General features: G+C 42.4%; 1 protein-coding gene across 9 annotated transcripts in view; it reads right to left on the reverse strand.

Moving 5' to 3' along the window:
• Nucleotides 1-25,087, reverse strand: part of AKAP13 (A-kinase anchoring protein 13) — a 320,007-nt gene that overhangs the window by 230,736 nt on the left and 64,184 nt on the right. For all 9 annotated transcript variants that reach the window (XM_046008539.1, XM_046008544.1, XM_046008541.1 and 6 more), the window contains one exon: nt 4,711-4,754. In XM_046008539.1, the coding sequence (XP_045864495.1) occupies nt 4,711-4,743 (33 nt within the window). In that variant the 5' untranslated portion in view covers nt 4,744-4,754. The remainder of the gene's footprint in view (nt 1-4,710; nt 4,755-25,087) is intronic.

The following is a 25,087-nucleotide window of genomic DNA, read 5'->3' on the forward strand; positions in this document are numbered from 1 at the left end:
CTGGAGTTCCCACATTCCATGATGGCAAAATCGGAAAAATCCTAACTGATCTCTCTACCACCAATTAACTTTCCCAAACATCAACTGTATTCATTTCCTACTGCTGTTACAATAAATTACCTAAGAGGCTTAAAACAGCACAAACTTCTTATCTTATAGTTCTGGAGGTTAGAAGTCTGAAACAACTTCCGTTGCGCTAAAATAAAGACATCAGGGGTGCCTGGGTGCCTCAAGATGCCTGTGTGTCTGCCTTTAGCTCAGGTCGTGATCTCCAGGTCCTCGGATTAAGCATGGAGTCTGCTTCTCCCTCTCCCTCTGCCTGCCTCTCCCTCTGCTTGTACTCACTCGGTCTCTCTCTCAAGTGAATACATAAAATCTTGAAAACAAAACAAAACCAAAAACAATACAATACAATAAAGAGGTCCGCAGAGCTGGGTTCACTGAGGAGGCTCTAAGGAAAAACTACTCCCTTGTTTCTTCCAGTTTCCAGAGGCTGCACTCCGTGGCTCTGGCTTTTCCTCCTCCTTCAAGTCCAGCAGCGTAGCCCCTACAAATCTCTCGGACTCGCGATTCTCCTCTCTCTAAGGACTCTCGCGATTACACTGGGCTACCTGGATAATTCAGGAGAAGTCTGCATCGCAGGACCCTTAACTTCATCAAATCTGTGAAGTCCCTTTTGCCAAGTAAAATAAATAGTCACAGGTTCTGGGGATTAAGGAATGGACACATTTGGGAAATACTTATGCTGCCAGACAAGGACATCAGAAGGACACTAGACTGTATCTTTTTTTTTTTTTAAGATATTATTTATTTGAGACAACACCCATATACGAGTGGGAGAGAGGGGCAAAGGGAGAGGGTAAAGCAGACTCCCCACCAAGCAGGGAGCCCGGTGCCAGGCTTGATCCCAGAACCCTGAGATCGTAACCTGAGCTGAGGGCAGACACTTAACTCACTGAGCCACCCAGGTACCCCTGTATCATCTTCTGCTTCTTCTTCTTCTTTTTTTTTTTTTTTAAGATTTTACTTATTTATTTGACACAGAGAGAGAGAGAGCACACAAGCAGAGGAAGCAGCAGGCAGAGGGAGAAGCAGACTCCCTGCTGAGCAGGGAGCCTGATGTGGGGCTCAATTCCAGGACACTGGGATCGTGACCTGAGCTGAAAGCAGATGCTTAACTGACTGAGCCACCCAGGAGTTCCCAGACTTATCTTTTATGTACAGACAGCAAATTTCTCAACTAGCAAACCAAATCCAGTGACATATGAGACGGACTATACACTGCGACAAACAGGACTTACCCCAGGAATGCAAGGTTGGTTTAACATTCAAAACCAATCCAACTAATATACTACACTAATGAAAGGAAAGGAAAAAAACCCCACATAATCATCTCACAGACACACACAAAAAAATCTGACAATATCCAATGCTTTTTCACGATAAAAATACTCAAACTAGGAATAGAGGGAAACTTTTTCAGCCTGATAAAGGTATCAATGAAAACCTCGCAGCTAACATTATCATACCTAATCTTAATGGTGAGACTGAGTCCTTTCTCTTTAAGATCAGAAACAAGGCCAGGATGTCTGCTCTCACCAATTCTACTCAACACTATGCTGAAGTTTTACTCAGGACAATCAGGCAAGAAAAATAAAAGGCATTATTCAGAATAAAAAGCAAGAAAGCTATCTGTATTTTCAGATCACATGATTGTATACAGAAAAATCTAAAGGATGCACTAAAAAATTGTTAATCAATAAACAAGTTCAGCGAAACTGTAGGTTATAAGATCAATATACAAAAATCAACTACATGTCTATACACTAGCAATGAACAATCTGAAAATGAAATTAAGAAAACAATATGATTTGCAAAAGCATCAAAAAGAATTAAAATACTTAGAAATAAATTTCACAAAAGTACAAGGTTTGTACACTGAAAACTACAAATCATTCTTAAAAGAAATTTTAAGATGACCTAAAGGAAAGGAAGAGAATTAACAGTTCAGAAGTAATTCTTTACAGTTATGACAGATTTTCAACAAGCATGCCCAAGAAAATTCAATGTGGAAATTCAATGTCTTTTCAACAAATGGTGTGGGACAGCTAGATAGATGTCCACATGTGAAAAATGAAGCTGGATCCCTCCCTTACAGCATACAAAAAAATGTCCTCTGGAACCATACACTTCAGTGTAAGGGCTTAAACTATAAACTCTTAGAGGAAACCGTAGAGGTTAAATTTTTGTGACCTTGAGTTAGGCAAAGCCTTCGTAGCTATGATACCAGAAGTATAAGCAGTAAAGGAAGTAACAGGCAAACTTGACATCATCAAAATTAAAAACTTTTGTGCTTCAAAAAGTACAATCAACAAAATGGTATGACAACCTTATAATGGGAGAAAGCCATGTATCTGATAGGGAACTTGAATCCAGGATACACAAAGAACACTTGGGGCTAAACAATTTATTTTTTTTTTTTAAGATTTTATTTATTTATTTGACAGAGAGAGAGATCACAAGTAGGCAGAGAGGCAGACAGAGAAAGAGGAGGAAGCAGGCTCCCTGCAGAGCAGAGAGCCCGATGCGGGGCTCGATCCCAGGACCCTGAGATCATGACCTGAGCCGAAGGCAGCGGCTTATCCACTGAGCCACCCAGGCGCCCCGGGGGCTAAACAATTTAAAAAAAAAAATTTTTTAAATAAGCAAGGCATCTGAATAGACATTTCTTCAAAGACACGTAAATGGCCAAAAGCACCTTAAAGGATGCTCACGATCATTAGCCATTAGGGAAATGCAAGACAAAACCACAAAGACGTATCATTTCATACCTACTAGGACGCCAACATCCAAAAGTCAGATAAGAGCCAGCGCTGGCAAGAGTGTGGAGAAACTGAGACCCTGAGCACTGGCGGTGAGGACGTACAACACAGCAGCCGCTGTGGACACAGCACAGCAACTCCTCAAAATGTTAAACAGAGAGGCATCACTGTAAGCAAGCAACTGTGCTCTTAAATCCATACCCGAGAAAAATGGAAACATAAGCCTACCAGAAACTGCTGCTCACAGCAGCATTAGTCAGAACAGCCAAAAAGTGGAAACAGGCCAAATGCCCATCAACTACTGAGTGGAGAAATACAATGTGGCGCAGCCATACAACGGAGTATTATCCATCAATAAAAAGGAACACAGGACTGGTACTTGCTCCGACATGTACTTATTAAATACTGCTATGTGAAAGAAGCCAGTCACAAAAGGCCACATGATGTATGATTCCATTTATATGAAATTTCCACCATACGTAACTCCATAAAGACAGAAAGTAGACAAATGGTTGCCAGGGGCTCGGAAAAGACAAGGAATGGTGAGTACTACTAAAAGGTATGGCTTTTCTTTTCAGGATGATGAAAATCTTAAGTTAGATGATGGTTATGATTACACAACTGTGAATATACTAAAAACCACTCAATCATAGACTTTAAATGTGTGAGTTTTATGGTGTGTGAACTGTATCTCAATAAAGGCTGTTGTGAAAAGTTCACGGTATTCAGATCATGAGCAAACCCACTGTCATACAGAATAAATGTTCTCCAAGTAGTCTAGAAAGAAAATAAATACATAAAATACTTTATAAGAATGCATGTATTTTTCTTTATAGGTTACATTTAACATAAAAATCATCTGTGCAAAAGAGTGACCACAAGAATGTCCTATGCTAGAAAGGTATAACAGGACTGTCACGAACGTGGCACAGTTTAAAATAAATAAATGCATAAAATGAACAGATTTTAAAATAAACCCCATCAAAGGCTCCTCAGTGGTCCCCACACATTTGCCTTTATCGTTGACCTTCAATTACCTTTTCAGACTCATCTCTCATTACTCCTCAACGCAAATGTGCAACTGGGCCAGACTTCCCACTGCCCGCCCTCCCACCAAACGCTGAATACCATGCTCACTGCCCCTCATCCCTCTGCCATCTGCCTTAGGTCTTGACCAAATGCTTCTTCATCTTTAAGGTCCTGTCCCATCCTGTCCCATTTCCTCACTCTCTCCAGACCATACCCATCCCATATCCACTGACCTTTGGCAGCTCTAACTATTCACACCCTTAAAGGGACCCCTCACCACTTTTCATCACCCTCATGCAGCTAATGCAATCTCACAGTAATTTAAAAAAAAAGAGAGAGAGAGAGTCACCTACACTTTGCCTTTTCCAGCCCTGGTTCATTGATTTATCCACTTCACCCGACAGTTCCCTCACTTGTGGCAGAATGTCAATCAGCTTCCACCCAGAGTCCCAAAGCAAACAGCACTCTCACCGATGACAGAGTGCCACCTAGCCGCAACACAGGGTAACGCAACGCCAGTAGGAAGATACCCACAGGACGTTTACAGAAATGCGCTGGCGGTGAAATTCAGAAGCCAGCCCAGCATCACTCTGCAGGCAGGGCCATGCCACTCTTTGGAGGTGCCTCCTGCCACCTGCCCAGTGGTACCTCACACACCTCACAGCTATCCTCTGTTCTCAGCTCGGTGCCAGGCATGCAGGACTCATTTGGCATTTACCCAAACTCAAATTCTGAAGTACAGTATTTGTGCAGATGTTAAAAATTCCTGTGATCATCACAGACCATTTTTGAGTTTTCTCATAACAAGTAAAAAGCAGAGATGAGTACGAAATGACAAGAAATCTCGCGATTTACTCACATATAATGGAGCTTGCTGTGGATTAAGTTTCATGACCCAGGACACTGAAACAGAAAAGGGAGAAATAAATGAGAACAAAATGAAAAGCTATTGCCAAAAAACAGAAAAGCCACAAATGCTAGATGTCGAGTATGGTTATATGAACACAATCAAAAGTCCGAGATTACTGGATGCCTGGCTTTCCTGAGATGTTTGGGAAAACCAGAAGGTCAAGGACTGCGAAACTTCTTGCAGCCCTTCTGTTCAAGCTTTTCAACTAGGGAGAGCCTTTCTGATTGAAACACACACACAAAAGGGTCCACTGTCCTTGGAGAATTTTCAACAACCAACAGGATATTAAACGCAGTTACCAAAGCAAAAACAGTGTATGTTCGGTAATACTTTTACATAATCCCCCAAATTCACAAAGTGCTGCTTGGCCAGAGTCTCCTCCAGCCTCACTGGGGGGGGGGGGGGGGGCGCTCAGGAGACCAGAGCGCTCTCTTCCTCTCAGCCCTGGGAGAAGGGAGAATATGGCGGCTGGGGCCCACCAACGAAGCACTGTTATCCTCCTCAAGATTAATAAGCTGGGTTCCCGACTGTTATCTTCACTAAATAAATTCTCACAAAAATCTTAGATAGAACGTTAGAGAAGACTTGCAGGATTGTCTAACAGATTCCTGAATATCAAGAACAGCATGCTCTGAAAGGTTTAACTTGGTGATTTGACCAGGAGCTCCAAGCTAAAACATCATGGTCCAGAATCGTGGACTTCAGGATGGCAGGCCCTTTGCCAAACACCCTGAATTCGAGTATAAGCTGATCCTGTCCTCATAGGAGTCAGAGAAACAGACCTAAGGGACTTGATTATAATTTGATCTAAGGAAGTTTCTTACTAATAGGTCAAATGAATTAAGGCACACGGTAACTAACCAGTAATATAAACAACAGTACAGAAATGTCATTCGCACATGCAAAAAAATAGATGAAATCACATTCTTTGTGTTCTCCCAGATTACAAAAACCTCAGTAACAGAGAATTAAAATCCAAACAGCACAAACAGCAGCGTATCAATGGCTAAACACTTAGAATAAAGAGCAGCGAATGCCTTAGCAACCATGTGTAACCTAAGGAACAGAATCCTCCTAGTACTGAAATCCTCCCAGAACCTGCCACTTTGGTCAGGCTGTGTGTATGTACGGCCAAGGTCAAGGCTCACCCAAAACGCAGTTAACACACACTTAGGGGGAAAAAACCAAAAACCAAAACTGTAATCAGGCTCCTAAACCCAGTCATCTCCAAACCACTCGCAGGCCACACGCTTTTCAGCGTGTTTTGCCAACAGCCTGAGAGCTCCGCCACCCTGACCGACCACCTCCACGTGCACGCCTGTTCATTCTCTGGTCTGCTCCCCACGCTGCAGGACACCTCCTGGCTCCTGGCACTCTTTTCTTCCTGCCTATCTTCATTTAATGATTTTGTACCCTTAGGTGTTAAAATCATCTGCAAAAATCCACAGCGAAAACCAAGCTTGGGAAATGTAGTAATAACGAACTCTTTTAATAGAAAAAGAAGAGGGGCGCCTGGGTGGCTCAGTGGGTTAAGCCTCTGCCTTCGGCTCAGGTCATGGTCTCAGGGTCCTGGGATCGAGCCCCACATCGGGCTCTCCGCTCAGCGGGGAGCCTGCTTCCTCCTCTCTCTCTGCCTGCTGTTCTGCCTCCTTGTGATCTCTCTCTCTCTCTGTCAAATAAATAAAAATTAAAAAAAAAAAAATAGAAAAAGAAGAGATTTCCAGCCCATCAAATGCAAATAGCAAGCATGGATGGAAAAGAAAGACCGAAGCGAAGCGCTTGAGTACTTTTCTCAATGCGTTAAATATCCATTTAATTTAAAATTCAGCTCACTGCGCTCACTAGCCTTTTAATCAGCTTTCCCGGTCTTGTCCAAACTTGCCCGAGACAAAGGACTGAAAGAACCTGTAACTTTATAAACCAATGCGCCTTAACTAACTTCTGAAGCTGAAGTGTTATTCCTCTCAAGAAGTATCTGGGGGTACTGAAACAGGAATGAAGACTTCAGTAATTCATAACAAGTGGAGAAATCTAGGGAGATTTCTGCCAAGAAACCTGACTATCTCTGCAAGGAGCACAAGCAGCAAGTGCCCGAGTGGCCCCACTGAGTCTGCTAGTGGGAGAGCGGGTGGGACTCACACAGCTCCAGGGAGGCTGACGCCATCTCGACTGTTTGGTGTTAGGAACTCGTCTAAACAGGTATCAGAGCCAGAACCCATACAAGTTGTTCCGATATGAGGACTGCAGAGGACTGACAAAGTGTCTGTCCTCCCGCACTGGTCAAAGGGACCAGTGGTTATGCCGGTGACAGAGGCTGTTGAAAGAATAAATCTGTCCGAAGTCATCAGGGCGACGACCCCAGAAGCAACAGATGGATAAATTCAGAGTGCTTTAAGCTTCTTCAACGCTGACACACATGAGCAAAAACGGGACGAATATTGACAGAGCTTTCTATTCAAAACTATTTTTAATCCCCATAAAAAGACTTTTATTTTCCCCATTTCACTTGGTCTTTCAATGACTAAGTTCTTTACTTAAAGAGAGCCCAGGATCAAACCCCATCTGATGTCCAAACATGTGCTTTCCCGCGTGTCATAGGATCTCCTGAATGACCTCAGTCCACACACTGACTTGTCCTACCTCTAGCCCCCGTTCTACAAGCACTAGAGACTCCCCCTGACCTTGTTCATCCAACTACCACTGTGCATCTGCAATGTGCCGGCATGGCTCTGGGGCACTGAAGGAACAGAAGGAGTGGAGACAAATTCCCAACCTTCAGAACCTACTGTAGGAGCAACACGCTTCTTCTACACGACCGTAAAATAATCAGTTTTCAGTGATAAGTTCCGTGGAGAAAAATGAAAGAGAAGAGGAAACAGGAAATGTTTTACATATGGTAATAAGGGAAGGCCTCTCTGAGGTGACATTTATCCCCCAAAATCAAAGAGAATAAGGAAGGTGGAAAGGGTTCCAGACTCCCAAAACAGCCCCAAAACACAGAACTCAAGAGTTCTGAGGCTAAGCCATCAGATACCTTGCTACATACAATGCACAACTTACTTTACCCATTTAAGTAAGCGCACTTTACTTGAGAACTGTGTTCTAAGGGAAGAAGCATACTGCAGGAGGGGAGTCTTTGGGTCAAGGTAAACACACTTGAAAACCAAATTTATTCCCTAAGACCCAACTGAAAGTCTTTGCTTTGTCTATGGATTTTTGATCAAGAAAGAAATGCACTGTCCCTGAATGATTTCATCAAGGAATTTTAAGAGAGAAAAAACCCTACAATTTCCTCCTTACCCAGGAACTGGCGAATGACTTTGACCAAGTCCACATTTACATGGGGTGCTTTCACGTAACACAAGGACAACGCACTACAGACCCGGTGGGGCCATAAAGGCCGCACCCCATTTGAAAGATGGTGAAATGGAAATATCAAAATTCAAGCACTTAAAGGATGCAATTTCAAATATGTTCCCCAAATCTGCCATTCAGCAGTAGCCAGCTAGAATTCTGACGAATCATAAATCTGCGGGGTGAGGAATAAAAACAAGCTCAGTAATTAAGTGTTTTCATTCTTCTCACACTTCCCATTTTATTGCAAAATGCTGAAAGAAAACAAACGGAATAGGTTAGTCGTACGAAATTAACACATTCATTTTATGTCAAAGCAGGACCCCTCCACCCCGAAAGCAACGGTCTCACTGATGTCAGTCCAGTTCTCTGCAATTCTCTGGCAGCTCGCGGGGTGCTGCTAAACAGACAAGCAGACCCAGGGTGAGCCCTCTTCCTGCCCTGGAGAACAAAGGCTCATCAGCTTCTCCCTCACAGGGTGCCGGGTGCAAACCATCAGCAGCACGGGTCAGCCTGGGACATGCAGTGCTGACAGAGGTTAACAGTGGCAAGAGTTCCGGATCCATCTGCAGGTCACGCTACCTGCAAAGGATTGTGCAGAAACTCAGTTGCTCCTAAGGATCGCAGGGAAAGCTCAGGCACGAAGGGATACAGGTGTTTGGTTGGTTCGGGGCGGGGTGGGTAAGGGACATTGAGCACTTCCACCGACCTGAGCAAATGAATGCAAAACCATAGAAGCTACCAAAACATGACATGCCTTCTTAATAACTGGTGTCCGTAGCAGGCGCTGGCAAACATTTTCTGAAAAGGGGTAGATGGTAAATATTTTGGGCTTTGCAGGTCATACGCTCTCTGGGGCAAGGTGTAAATGAGTGGGTATGGCCGTGTTCCAATAAAACTCTTTTTACAGAAGGAGGCAGTGGACTAGATTCAGCCACTGTGCCCGAGTGCCAACTCCTGACCAAAAGCTAACAAAATACCTCTAAATAAGCCAAAGAAGCAGGGTATCCCCATTCAACAACTCTGTAGGTCTCAAAGTTATTTCCAGCTAGAAAAGACTTCTCAGCACAGGAAAGTCCTAGCGTTCTATACAATATCCTTTAGACCAGCAATCAAATTACATGGGCGGGCATCCCAAGTTCCCTAGTGATTAACTGTATGACCTTGAGCAAGTAAGTCAGCAGACTGTCTACCCTCGGTCTTTTTAAGTGAAGTAAGAACGTAAAAACTCCCGTCTACACTATGGAGTCAGTGGAAGAATTAAAAGGGAATCCAAGGAAGGGCTTCAACACACTGCCAGACACAGATCTTTCTTGCAGTTTCTGGGTCTCATGGAGACTACCAAGGAAAGTACTTGGAAAAGGGTAAGTAGTCAAAATAGAAGACGTCAGGTATGCAGAGATACATTTGTCCAGAAACAGGCTGGAAGGTAAATCACAATTCTAAAATATAACAAAATAACTCTAGAAAAAAGAATCTGGAGGAACAAATAACAAAATGCTAAGTATACATATTTCTGAGAATTACAGGGAATTTTCATTCTTAAATTATCTGTTTCTTACTCCTAACTATTCAGAAAATGAACAGATACTACTTTTGTAATCAGGAAGAAGACATTAAACACTGCACATCTGTTTTAAGTCCCCTGTCATTCAACACACCACAAGTGAACTGGAAATAAAAAGACATTTTTCTAAAATGTGCAAACTGAAAAAATCAACAATCTTTACGAAAGCTCCCTAGAAATGATGAAAGAAAAGCAATTAAAATAAGAATGCCTGTACCCTTATGTATGTAAATACAAATGAGTCTTACTATTCTTTAGCCATACCCCTATATTATACTAAAGAAGCCTTTAAGAGGTGCTCAGCTTTTAATGAAACATCCCTGAAGGGAGGGAGGCCCAACAATGCATCAGAAATTACAAGGAGACGTGAAAACTCTCCGAAATCTGTTAGCTTCTTGACCTCAAGCCATTTCCTAAGGACCACCTGGCCAGGTCTGCTCAACCTATCACTTCAACTGACATGGTTTTGTCATTCACAACAGGGAAGCTTCCAAATTCAGAAGAAAAGAAGTGCAAACCATCTTCACGACCAACCCCCGTCGTGAAAGGAAGAGGGCAGCTGCTCCAGACTCAGCCAAGTGTAAACAGAGGATTTGTACCTGCAGGGTCCGTGTACTGCTGAATATGCTTCAGCTCAATCTCCATGGCCAAGGGACCATGCTAAAGCTGGGCCACAGTAAATCCTTTGAAACCCACAAAAATTTGGGGTGAGGGTTAACATGGAAATGACAATGCATACTCTGGATTCCTGTGAAACAGTGTCCTCCTCTTCAACGAAAACAACAGGATCCAAAGACTCTTTCCTTCATTCCTAAGGAGTCTGGGCTGGTGGCTAGAAACATGTGCTCTCGCTGCGGGTGGGAGCAGGGAATTCTGAACAGCTGAAAAGAAGCAGGGTACAAAGAGCGAATAGGCGTTTCCTGCTGCAGATACCAAGTTCTACAAATTATGTGCATATAAACTACTACAGGTACCAAATACGTTTCCTGAATAAGGGGCTGAGGAAATCTTACAGGAGCCTAATCGTCGTCTTCTGTTTAAAGTTGCATTAATATAATATATGTGCATTAATAAAATGCAACTCAGTAATAACTGAGCAGTTAATCAGTTAAACACTGATTCTCAAACTTCAGGAAACCCGAACATCAGATGGAGGCCTTATTAACAGAATATAGATTCTTGCCCGCTACCTACACCCCCTTCCACCATCAGTGAGTCCAAATCAGGAGATCAGACCTGGTGATGTTTCTGCTTTTGAATCGTGGTCCACACTCTGTAAAAACAATGGCACTGAGACCCAGGACACATGCCTGATTCTCTTGTGGCACAGCCAGGCTTCTGTGTCCCACTCTCCTGACGAAGTACTCCTACAGATCACCAAGAAAAAAGCAAAGCACTGGTCACAACGGGAATGCGAGAGAGAAGGGGATCCACAACAGGAAAATAGGAGAGTGAGGAGTCCAACACTGGGCAAGCTCACAGTAAAACAAAAGGACACACCCGATTAAAAGAGAAACCCCAAACAACCGAAACACCAACACATTTGTTATTTATCAGAGCTGGATTATCCAAAAGGCAAAATGATGCTGAATTTGGGCCAAAACCACACATACAAATAAAGTCATTAACACATAATAAATAAATCAGAACTCTCACCAATAACGAAAAATTTTTAATTTAAAAATCAGTTCTCGGACTTCCGATACTCGGGAGTTTACTCTGAAATTCACAGAGGAGAGTACACCACAACTTCTCAATACTTAGGGCCTCCTTTTCTTCTACATATGTTTATAATATCTGCCTGGCACAAAAATACTCAGTGGGGGTACGTAATCTTGTGTTTTGGAGCCCCTCAGAGAGTCCATGTACAGAGAGCCGCTGAGCGTCAGAGATAACTAAATAACACAACACAATTTAGTACGGGACGGATAGATATAAACAGGTCATGATATTACCGTACGGTAAGCACAACTGAATAAAAATGTGGCAAGGGTCAGGAAAGAAGGACAAACTTGCTGATAAGTGGAGGCCCCGACACAGTTAACCGGAGGAGGTCACCCGTGAGGCAAGTCTCAGCCCGTGGACACAGGAGAAGCGCGAAGCAGAAGCTCTGTGAACGGACAACGGAGCACAGCGGCTGCTGCGCACTCGTCAGAATGAGACGCGCGAGCCAGGCACGAAGGGAGAAAGGACGCAGGGGAGGCCCTCGTGCAAATCCACACACGTCAAAGGAGCCTGGCCTTCGACGCCAACGAAGGGAGAGACAGACGAAAACAAACCACCGCGACACCGCTCTACCCTGAAGACCTGCCACCCTTACGATGGCACCGGCATCAACCAAATCTACCGTCTTTGGTTCGGTTTTTCCCTTTTCTTACTGTTCTTTTTCTTATTTTTTTTTTTTTTTTAAGTTCAGCTCAAATTTTTCTTCTTTCAAAACTGCAGGTTCAAATATTCACCAAAGGTAGCACGGAAGAAGCCTGCAATCACGTAGCCTAAACTCACACCGAGCAAGTCCATGTTGTGGGCCGCAGGCAACAAGGCCGACTTCCCACCACAGCTTCCTTGAGGTGCAGCACATGATGGCTGGCTTCCCAGTCAGGTTCCGCGGGGCCTGGAGTCCACATCTCAAACCCTAGCCAAACCCTGTGGCCGACAGGGTGTATAATTAGAAGGGGGTCTCAGAAGCAGCCTTCTTCCCCAAGTGGGAATCACTGCCGGTCTACCTGCCTCGGCTTGTAGACCGGAGTGCTAGGGCCTTATCACCTTGTGAAAATCTCTCCAGGCTCCACCTGCACCTCTGACTCAACCTTCCTAAAATACTATTTTCTTTCTGCTGCTCACTCTCTGCCTACACAGGAATAAGCAATCCTTTAGAAAGGTTCTTTTGAGGTACTAATCACTTTTCTTTAGGGACTTCTAGGGGGCACTAAGATCTGTCCTGACTCAAGAAAAAGAGAGAAAAGCTTAAAAATAAAATGTGATCCCAATTTTGGAAACACATTTAACCCATCTTAGTTACGGCAGAGCTTCCAACCTCCAGGGCTTAAAGGTACAGTCCTGCATCCTGGGGCTTCTAAGCTCAGAGGCTATATCCATAGACACAAAGCTCATTACATTTCCTCTATTAAAAAAAAAATCAGGGGCACCTGGGTGGCTCAGTCGGTTGAGCATCCGACTCTTGATTGCAGCTCAGGTCATGAGCTCAGGATCATGAGATCAAGCCCCACATCATGTGGCAGGCTCAGCATGGAGCCTGCTTAAGATCGTCTCTCTCTCCCCCCACCCGCCCTGTTCGCGCTCTCTCTCTCTCAAAAGGGTGAAAAAAAATATATATATATATATCTCATTTATTTTACACTAAGTCTCTGTAAGCCACTTTGATGAATGATGAAGATATTAAAGGAATGGATGACTGCTACATTGGAGACAATCTGATAGCATCTAAGAATTCATTAACACCCCTGGTCGAAGAACGTAAGGCTAGAAACAGAAATACCAATGTCATTCAGAGGAGACAGACTGGGATTTGAGTTGTAACGCTGGCACTTCTAGCTCTGTTATTGTGGACAAGTTACTTCACTGCCAAGCTTTATTTTCATCTGCAAAGCGTGTAAAATGAGAATAAAAGATGTGTGTGAAATGTTTAACACAGTCGTAAGCTATAGGAGAACACTCGGTAAGTTCCTGTCCCTACTGCCCGATATGAATGACCAGACCAGCTGTGTGCACTGACCTCACATCACGTGCAACTTCCACGTCCGGTGGACCACCGCCATCGCTGTGCTGCACCCGAGTTCTAAACGGAGAGCATCCAGGAGGGAGATGTAGACCCCGACAGATGAGGTGCTCTACTAAATAAGCCCTTTATTGCTGGTGCACTCTCAGAAGCCCGCCAGGCTCCCCCAGCACGCCGACCAGTGCCGCCCGAGAGTGCTGAGCGGCTGGTCTATGCGGCGCTCCTGGCACTCTGGCCCCACCCCCACCAGCCTGCTCTGCACACCCGGCTGCCGTGCACCGTGCTAGGTCCAGTCCTCCCCCCCTTGCTGATTCTGACAGCAGGATTCCTGTTGGTAACCTAACCCAAGCAGTCAGCAATACGTCACTTTTTTTCTTTCATTTTCTTCTCTCTCATTTCCATGCTTGCCTTTTCTCCTGAACTTGCTTCTTCCAGTCTGTGACATTGTGCACGTCTTCCGCCACACCACTCGCACTCCTGCCACAGCACGGGGCGCAGTACTGCGTGTGCAATAAATACTAACATACTCGATATGGACATCAGAGGCCGAAACTCATCAGCAGCTTTCCCGCCCCATTTGATAGCAAAGGTCTGCAGCTCCAGCTTTAAGAACAAAAACCAATCTATCGAAGCCAAAATAACTCGTCAGTCAAGTCCCAGAAGGTTCACCTAGTAGCTCATCAAAGGTGGTACGGATCCTGCCAAGTGTGAAGAAATCCAGCCTGGATCAATTTGCTTAATTGGCCAGAGAGGTAATAGGGACCGGAGTGGCAGGATTCGGCATCATCTAACTGGGAAACCTCAAAGCAGAAGGGAGGGCACAGAGCTGCTCAACAGGACACCTAGGCCCTCACGTGACGGTCGGTACCTCTGGGAAGAACACATGCACGTGTTATTTCAATTCTCTTTTGCTGCTTAACAAACCCTTGTGGTTTCCTGCAAAAAAAAAAAAAAGTTTCTGCTGCTTTGCAGAGATCTGTATAGAGAGGAAAACTCCAAATGGCTATTACAGGTGAGAAGTTTGCCGCCAGCTGTATCCTGTTATCCAAAGGAAACGTAACTGTAAGTTGCCAGGAGGTCCAGGCACAGGAGAGCAAGACCATCAATTCAGTAAGTGCTGACATTCTTATCCCTATGGTAATAAGAATAAACTTTGAATTTAGAAAAATTCATGCACAGCTGGGCTTTATGTAAATTAACTTCAGTGAGGGTTAAAATAGATATCCGGTAAGAGACTGCCAAATTCAAGCCCTTCTACTTCCTTCAACCTTCCCAACCTCTATCGTCCAAAAAGCAAGCAATCCAATGGGCTAAAGTGATGATAAACCACTTGGAAAGACTAAAAACATAGACAAAGGGGCTCTCACACACATGCAGACCTGACCGAGCTGGACGACCTAACGTGGACGAAGGCCAGGCCCTGGAGTGGCTGCTCTGTTAGGAATTATTTCACAGGGACACACAGCCCACCTCCCTGGACACATTACATGACGAAAGCACTACGGCATTACTCCCACAAGTGGCAGGAGGAAGAGGTACTAGAAGAAGATGCTGGAAACGTCCAGGCGAGATTTTAAGTTGTTAAAATGGCTCTCTGAAGGATGAACACTGCTTCAATGTTGCGGTTCTTCAATACTGAGTCTTTCACATCTTGAGAACAATGACTTTGTAAAGCACAATAGGAATGACTTTTTTTTAAATCCATCTCAAAGTCAGAGGGAAAATTTTGAACAACGAAGACTTCAAAAAAAGAAATAAGTATATTTCGGAAGAAATTAAAAAATAAAATAAAAAGGTAAGATTAAATGATAAAAAAAAAAGAAATAAGTATATTTCATAATTAAGTGAAAATACTACAGAGTCAAAGAAACTTCAATAGTTTCCGCAACCATCTATTTAGGCGTTTTTAAAGTATCGTCTTATTAACTTAAATGAAAATTTTTATTTTTAAAGGAGAATTCCTATTTATAAAACATTCCTGGACTGAGTTATCCCCTGTGGCGTCATTCTTGTTTTTATAACACACAATGAGCAGAGTATTTTTAAAAATCAGTGATAGGAGGGCCGCCTGCGTGGCTCTGTTGGTTGAGCATCCGACTCTTGATGTCAGTCAGGACATGATCTCAGGGTAGTGGGATGGAGCCCCACATCCGGCTCCACACAAAGCACAAAGTCTACTTGTCGTCCCTCTCCCTCTACTCCTCCCCTCCCTCAGGGCATACTCTCTAATAAATAAATAAATATAAAAACAAACGAGTGAATGAATGAATGGAAGAAGTATTTTTATGACTAAAACCTTTTTAAAAAATAAAATAAAAATAAAAACCACTGATAGGCTGGCTTAATGGATCTCAGGGTAGTGAATTCAACCCCGATGTTGGGCACACAGCATACTTTTAAAAAATTAAGTAAATAAAAAGCACTGGTAATTTTAGGTGGAATGAACTAGGACCAGCCAACTAAAATAGTACATGCAAATCATCAGCCGCACTTCCAGCAATCTAGATCCCATACAGAACTGTAACATACTACAGAACTTCTGATAACTTGCATCACAGTTTTAGCAAAGAACTTTGCTATCTAAAGACAAAAATTTACCAGTGTCCTGAAATAACAACCATTTCTCAACCATGAGATGGGAATGGCATCCCTCAGCAATCTCTCCTCCTCGTGACATGTAGGGTAAAACTGAGTCTGTCCTTAGGAGCAGAGATGAAGAAGTACCTATGCATCCTGAAAACATAACTTACAGAACAGTTGTGGCTAATTCTGTTTGAATATCAATAAAGATCACTCACTTTCTGTTCAGACCCACTGCTTCACAAAACAAACAGAACAAGTGTTTGACAATACTAAGATAAAGAATCGGTAAGATTAGAGCGCAACTGAGTTAAATTATCAACTAGGTTAAAAAAAAAAAAGTCCTGCAAATTCTCCTAACTTGATCAATTCATTGAAAATGGCTTAAAAGAATGATTTAAATAGGCAACTTTTCATCAAACTACTAAAAGGTTATTGCCAGGCTAAATATGGATGATATTATACTTGTTCTGGATTTAGAAATAACAAGTTAAGAGAAACTTTAGAGATTATTCCTTGAATTTCAAACTTTCGGAATTCCTCTTAATTGGAAACTCTTAGAGGGCCACATACGTTAACAACTCCTTATACAATGCAGAAATGGAAAATTAATTTCCCCACTTGAACTAATTTCAAAAATAAGGTTGCCGTGAAAACTACAAACCAGTTGCCTTAAAACATTTAATTTCTAGCTGTGTGTGAGGAGATAAATGGCACATGATAGAAATGCATACTGATAAATTGTTTTTTTCTAGTAAACGGAGCATGTTACTATGCACACAAGGCTTCAAATAGTTAAAAGCTGAGGAATATACACAAAAATCTAGGTAGAGAAAGGCATCTACTACGCAGTGCTCTTTCCTTTACAATACTTCAAAATTTAAAATATATATATATATATATATGTAGGTGTTTCATAAAATCAATGTTATCACAGAATGACCCAAGTGCTAATAATCTGGCCATAACGAACACTTCAGTTGGCTATTCTCCTCGAAAATCTGTACAATGAAAAAGGAATTTAGGGGGAAGAGACTAAAATTTCCAGGCATACAGTCCGAGAGGTAAAACTGCTTTCGGTAAGTAGGGGTGAGCGTGAGAATGAGGGGCAGGTACTGGTACCGGTGTCTTCAGAGAGTCCGAGGCTACTGAGAAAGGGACTTGAAGTGCCAGGGGATCAAGAAGGGGAGACGAAAAACATGCAAACAGGAGGTATTTGAAATGCAACAAAGGAAAATAATTCAACAAACATCTGAGTGTGTATTCTAGACACAGAGTGTAGACAGAACAACTATAAACAGTCCAAATAAACTCTCTGGCGGGAAGGGACCCAGAGATCCTAGCCGATTCTCCACACTAACTAAATTGGCCCTTCGGAAGGCGTCCACGACAGCAAACAGTTGGTTCGTGCTAGACTGGTCATGGTTCGTAGACAGGCAGAATTCAGGATGATCTGGAAGACCAATTCAAGGTTGCGCCAAAGACCTGAGGTGGGCAAATCCAAGAATCACCTTCCACACCCCATGCCAGCTGACAAGGGGTGGCCAGTCAGAAGGCCAGGAGGGAAGAGGCCGCTGAAGTCCAGCCCCTGGCTCGCTATGGGGCCTTTCCCCTCTGTATGAAACAGAGTTAATAATCATTTGCCTCTGAAAACTGCTGTAAATCAAATAAATGTGGGCAGCACTTGAGTATGATGGGGACACAGAGAAGATACTCTACAAACTTGGTCCTTCATGGACACAAACCCAGCAAATAGGAACACGTGTCCTGGAAGAACCAACAAGCCAGAAACAGTAACGCATGATGGGGACCAGCAGGAAACAAATCCTTGCTCCTTACTTGACAGCCACAGCAGAAGCCTTAAGAAAGAGACGACTCGATGAACCACTAGCCTGGAAGCCCAAGTTAAAACTTCCGTGCTGGGGCACCTGAGTGGCTTAGTGGGTTAAGCCTCTGCCTTCGGCTCAGGTCATGATCTCAGGGTCCTGGGATCGAGCCCCATGTAGGGCTCTCTGCTCGGCCGGGAGCCTGCTTCCTCTTCTCTCTCTGCCTGCCTCTCTGCCTGTCAAATAAATAAAATAAAATCTTAAAAAAAAAAAAAAAAAAACTTCCGTGCTACCGACGGTCCTTCTACGTGACTTGAGTAAGATGGAGAAACTACTCTGGGCTGTCGCACTCGGGCTCAGTCACCGCTGTCATCGTGGCTGGCTCTCCATCAGCAGGGAGCCGCGGTGCTGACAACCCCAAGCCAGCAGTCCCAGCCTCTAGCCCACAAGGCACAAACTCAAGGTCAATTTTTTTTCTCCAGTTTTAAAAATGTATTCTTGATTCCTCTTTCCTTTCCTCTGTTCCTCTCCCCAAATGCTGGGCATAACCAAACCAAGATTACATTCTAAAATAATCCCAGAAGCATTTAAGTAGAAGAAAACTGCCCCAGTACCCACGACAGGCAGACACTTAGCAAAGAAGGCGGCTGCAGAGGGCCTGCCGGCTCGACCCCACGTGCTCCTCACCTGTGATCCTCCCGCCCCAGCCGGACACATGACATTTCTATGGAGACTTAGTCATTTTCTAGCTCATATGTTTGTACAGAAATAGGAACGCCATAAATGTTCAGAGAACAGAGTAAAAGGATTACCAAGTAGCTCCAATTATACCAACTGATCTCACCCTCTTGTTACAAGTTGAGTCCTGGCATCCGACATCTATTTCTGAAACTCAACCAAGGGCATTTAAAAAAAAAATTCCTCCCTCCCTCATTCTCTCAAGCATACACTACAAGTATACTGGGTGATAAACATAGGTATTCACTGGTTTTCGGAACTCACGCTCGTCCAAAACCACACAACGTATTTGTTCATTATTTGTTCATCCATAAAGTAAGCACCTTAACTCCACAATCTTGACACCTTACAGTTTATCGACCGCGAAGGCGTAACTACCACCATCATCTCCCATGGCACCTGTAATAGTTCACTTATTCTGTTCAAGGATCTAGCTAATCTTAACACTAATCCATTTTCCAAATGAAGAGATTCATGGCTAAAGTGAACTAACCTGCATAAGACGGGCACAGCTAGTAAACAGTGGGATCCAGAATTTGAACCCAGATCTGACTCCGACATCCTCTTAACTTTAGACGACTGCACTGCTGCCTCTTCCCATTGGCAGCACGCCTTAGAACCTCCATTTCTGATTATGTCAATGGAAGGAGCTGGACTGGGTAATCATGAAAGCTCCTTCCATCTCTAACACATCATAATTCCATGTCCAGAAACACTGGCTGCCTTAGGAATACAAACAAACAAGGCAAGGTGATTTTTGAGCGTGGGGGACTGAAGACAGTGACGAAGCAAAGGACGAGAAGTTCTTCTCATCCATTTTAATGGAAAATGCTTGGTAGAGACAGTAGCATTTCAGTCTTTCACTGAAACACTGAAAGGAAAGGAAGAAGGTAAAGACCTACCTTGTGTAAAGCTTCTCTGTAAACTAATTCATCTGTTTCATCTCCCCCAAAATTTACTCTTGTAGACTAATTTACAGATGTGCCCTATTCTGTTTCTCCAAATTAACAGGCAATGACCTGCAGAAAAGGCTGTGCAGTTACCCAACAAGTAAAGCCACTCAACAGACCAACATGTTCCTACTCACATCCAAATGGAAATGTTTACAAGCTTGAGAATCAGCTGGGAATGAACTCCCTTCTCTCCCTTCTACACAAACACAGACTAACATCCGCCAGCTGAAATCTGCTGCTCAAAAAATTTAGTTCTCTGACATAAGCAACAGGAACTTCTTAGAATGTTTTTCCCCTCAATTCTACAAAAATCTGATGAAAATAACCAAGCTTCAGACCCAATGCCCAAGTTTAAGAGAGAGTGAACAGGGAGTCTTTCACACTCAAAACTGCAGTGAAAGTGAATGGTAATGTTTCTGTCAGTACTAGATTAAATTTCACAACCTGCAAGTACTAATAAAGGAATATACCGTCTTATTGCTTCATGGCACATACTGAAAAATACACTGGCTTTTCATGCAGGTAATTAGCATTCTTGAAGCCTGCTATTAAGTGGAATAAAAAATTAAAACATAAAAACAGTTACAAAGCAAGATGGACAGACCAAAGAGACACATCCACAACCTCCCAATATGGACCGTGATGCTATCCCAGGTCAGGGCAGAGAACAAATAAAGAATGCAGCCACCCACAGAATACCTCCCCACCCAGTACCAGAGGGGGAAAAAATACCACAGACTGGTAATCTGAAAACTCCGTTATGGAATCTCCAAGGAGACGCTCCTGCTTAGTTGATATTCAGATATGGGCTAATAGCCTCGGGCCTCCAGTTCTAACTAATATGACCATAAACCCTACTAAGGGTCAGCATTAGCTGCACTTAACAATCCCAAGGCAAGCTCTGCCTTTCAAGGGCTCTCATCAAAACAGAGCTGGAAGCAAGGAAAACATTTTTAAAATCTTGCCAATCAAACCAACCTATTCCTTTCACTTTCAAAAATCTGAACTTTGGGGCGGCTGGGTAGCTCAGTGGGTTAAAGCGTCTGCCTTCGGCTCAGGTCATGATCCCAGGGTCCTGGGATCGAGCCCCGCATCAGGCTCTCTGCCCCGCTCTCTCTCTGCCTGCCTCTCTGCCTAGTTGTGATTTCTGTCAAATAAATAAAATACTAACAACAACAACAAAAAAAATCTGAACTTTTAGGCTTCCAGTTCCTCCTTAGGAGAACACTAGGGCTATTCCTCCTTAGGAATATACTAGGGGAAGTTAAGTAGAGATGACAAAGGTTTGGGAATATTGTTTCATATGCTCTGTAAATCCTGTACTGCCTTCCTGAATGCGGGGCGGGGGGGGGTGATTCCAAATGGATTTGGAAACACAGAGGGGAAAAGAAGGATGGGTAAGTAATGATGTGAAGACTAAAACAGAGCTCCACTATTTAAAAAATCAACAAGGGGCGCCTGGGTGGCTCAGTGGGTTAAAGCCTCTGCCTTCGGCTCAGGTCATGATCCCAGGGTTCTGGGATCGAGCCCCGCATCAGGCTCTCTGCTCTGTGGACAGCCTGCTTCCTCCTCTCTCTCTCTGCCTGCCTCTCTGCCTACTTGTGATCTCTGTCTGTCAAATAAATAAATAAAATCTTAAAAAAAAAAAAATTTAAAAAATCAACAAAAAAAGTAAAGGCAGACTACCCTGTATTAAACTACTGCTCTTTCAGATAAATAATTAAGAGCTCAATAAAATATAAAAAGCTACCATTTGAAGGCACTGGAAGGAGACTGAAGCAGAGAATTGAAAGCAGGAAAAAGTACTGGATAAGACTCACTTTTACACTCCTTTTCGACTAAGGCCCAGCTCACATGATACAGCAGACAAAAAGCTGCAGTATAAAAATCTCTATCTAAGCTCTTCCCAAATCCTTGGTAGACCCCTGAACTGTACATGAACTGGGGAGAGTCTAAGATTTCCAGCAAACAGCAGATCTGTTAGGCTGAAAGAACTGAGCAGGGATCAAACTAAAGAGGGAGTCTGGGGCAAATCCAATTAGCTGCCTGCCAGAACAAAAGTTAGTATCTTTAAAAGATAAAAACCATGGTGGCCTCTAAAGCATATCATCCACAATGTTCAGCATATAATAAAAAATTACTAGATACCTGGAATCAGTTTTAACATCTTACTGGATCCCTTACTGATAAGTGAATTAGATAAAATCTTCAGCACAAGTTCATTTTATGTTCACATAAGAGTAACCCATTTACTTTGAGAAGCCACAGACAATACCTACAAATCAAATATCTGATAAGGAACTCATGTCCAGAATTTATGAGAAACTTTTCCAACTCAGTAAGAGGACAGCCTAACTAAAAACAGGTAATACATCTGTACAGACATTTCACGGAAGAAGGTATCTGAGTGGCTGGTCGGCACAAGAAGAGGGGCTCAACATCGCTGGTCGTTAAGGAACAGCCAAATTAAGAACACAATGAGATGCACATCTGCCAGAATCCCCCTACATCTATTAAAGAACTTGAATTCCTAGTTAAGTTTTACCACAGAGAAAACTCCAGGCCCAGATAGCATCAAGGTAACATCATCCAAACATTTAAGGAAAAAATGATACCAATATCAAGAAGTGGGGGGGTGGGGGAAGGGGATGTCTCATCTTATCTCACGCAGCCAACATTACCCTGACACTAAATCTGGACAAAGATATTAAAAGAAAAGCAGAAGCCCTCATGAACACAGACAGAAAAACCCTTAACAAAATGTTACCATTTCAAACTCAGAAACATAAAAAAGGACAATATAAAACCACCAAATGGGGTTTATCCCAGGATTACAATGTTGGCTTAATTTTTGCAAATTAATGGACTTGACCATCATCAACAAAATAAGAAAGAAAAACTACACAAATATGTCAAGATGTAGGAAAACAACATTTGACAAAACTCAACCCTGATCCTTTATGAAAACCCTCAGCAGACTAGGAACAGAAAAGATACTTCCTCAACTTGATAAAAGGAGTTTACTAAAAACCTACAGCTGAAATTATACAGAGAGATGAAAGTATGAATGCTTACCCCTCAGACAGGCAACAAGAATATCACTTCTCATCGGGAACCTACAAAAGAACTTCTAGAAATAACAAGTGGGGGCACCTGGTTGGCTCAATGGGTTAAAGACTCTGCCTTCGGCTCCGGTCATGATCCCAGGGTCCTGGGATCAAGCCCCATATCGGGCTCTCTGCTCAGCAGGGAGCCTGCTTCCCCTTCTCTCTCTGCCTACCTCTCTGCCTACTTGTGGTCTCTGTCAAATAAATAAATAAAATCTTTAATACAAACAAAAAAACCCTGGAAGTTTACATTTCAAGTATTTATAACAGTACCAAAAACATGCAATATTTAAGAATAAATTTAACAAAATATTATCTGTAAGGATAAATTTAACAAAATATTATATTACAAATTATTGTAATATTATAATATTACAAATACATAAATGTGCTTTTAGAAAAACTACATAAGACATTTAAAAATAGAGAAATATGTCCAGTTAATGGATTAGCTCAATATAGTCACATGTCAACTCTCTCCAAACTGAGCTAGCTACAAATGTAATGCATTTTCAATAAAAACTGCAGTACACTCTCTTCTGAAAATCATGAAGCTGATTTGATAATGCACACAGAAGTGAAAATGAACTAAAAGAACTAAAAAGAAACTAAACTAAACTAAAAAGAAGTGCAAATGAACTAAAATAGAGCCAAATCAATTCTGAAGAACAAAGTTGGAGAACTTACACTACCTGACTTTACAACTGAGCTATAAAGCTATGGCGTTCAATACCCTGTAGTATTGATGTAAGGACAGACAGAGGACACAAGAAAAGCACAAACTAAAAAGAAAAAAGTGAATACACTGGGCTTCAAAAAAAATAAGAAACTTCCTGCTCTTCAAGATACTATTACAATGAAAAGGATTAGTTGGAGAGAAATTATTTGCAAAACATATCTAATAAAGGACGTGTGTTCTGAATACACGAAGAACTCTTACAACTCAATAATATGAAAAATATCTCAAAAAAAGACCAAAAAGTATTTAATAGACCTTTCATCAAAGAAGACAGATGCTCAATATTAGCAGTCTTCAAGGAAATGAAAATTAAAACCTATACAACCCCTAGCATGCCTTAAATTTACAAGACTGACAATACCAATATTTGAAAAGTAAAGAGTGACTGGAACCCTTGCTGGATGGAAGGGAAAAACGCATAGGCACTTGGAAAAACAGTTTGATCATTCCTTAATCCTACTCTTGGGTATTTATTTACTCAAGAGAAATAAAAATACATGTCTATATAAACATGTCTATATGAAGAGTTGCATGCAAATATTTCCAGAAGCTTTACATATAAGTAGTTAGAAGCTAAAAACCATTCCAATGTCTGTCCAATGAGTAAGTAGATAAACAATCTGTGGTATATCCATAAATAGAATACTTCTCAGCAAAAAAAAAAAAAAGGAACTACTGATACATGTAACTATATTGGTAGATTTCAAAAGCATTATGGAAATGCCAGATATAAAAAAACTACATGTTGTATGATCTCACTCTTACAAATTTCTAGCAATGGTAAAACTGTAGTGACACGAAGCAGATCAGTGCCTGCCTGGGCTCTGGAGTGGGGGGGTGAGGGGACTGACTGCAAGAGGCAAGAAAGAAATTTTCTAGAGTGACAGAGAAGTTCTCTCCCTTGATTGTGGTCGTGGTTATATGACTCTCAGCAGCGGACAGAACCAATTCATTGAACTGTACATTTTAAGTGGATGAATTTCACTCTACGTAAACTGTACTCTAATAAAGCAAATTTCAGAACAATTTCCTTCACTTCTTCCAACAACTCAACAGTCCTTTATGAAGCTGTGATGTTCTCCATCACTGTGTTGAATGTCAGTTATCTCGGTGCCGTGGCTGGGCATCTCAGCTTCTTCCACAATGTGTGTGGTAACACGCTGGCAACAAGCGGCCAGCGAGAAGTCACAGGAAGCACGGAAAGTGCATCAAACTATGTAAGCTTCCGCCATACTTTTGCTAAATAGCACTGAAAAGTACACAGATAACAAGGATAAGAAAGCGTACAGTTGCAATGACACGTAACCAACAGCAGTCAAACCATGCTTCGGCTCACAGGAAAGGATAAAACTGAACGTTCCTGGAAGGTGTCCCTCTGTTCCCACATCTTCAAAGAGACATAAAATCACTGAATTCTGGTCAATGCTTAAAGCTCTGGTCCTTTGTCTAACTACAGGCCTGCTGCGTATACACTCAATACTCAGAAAAAGAAAGTGAATGGAGCATACTGACTTTATTAGTGTTACGGAATCAAAGGCAGGGAGGGACAAGAGAAGCTATTCTGAAAAGGGAAAACCATTAAAAAAAAGAAAACAGCAATCTGTAAGCTAGATTAAGAATTTCAAAAAATCTGTACAAGTCACTTCATCCCTCTAGACCTCAAGTTATTCCTCTATAAAACAAACTCTATAATCCCCATACTAACACTTGAGGATTCTCTGTT

Source organism: Meles meles, chromosome 6 (assembly GCF_922984935.1).
Source record: "Meles meles chromosome 6, mMelMel3.1 paternal haplotype, whole genome shotgun sequence".
Lineage (NCBI taxonomy): Eukaryota > Metazoa > Chordata > Mammalia > Carnivora > Mustelidae > Meles > Meles meles.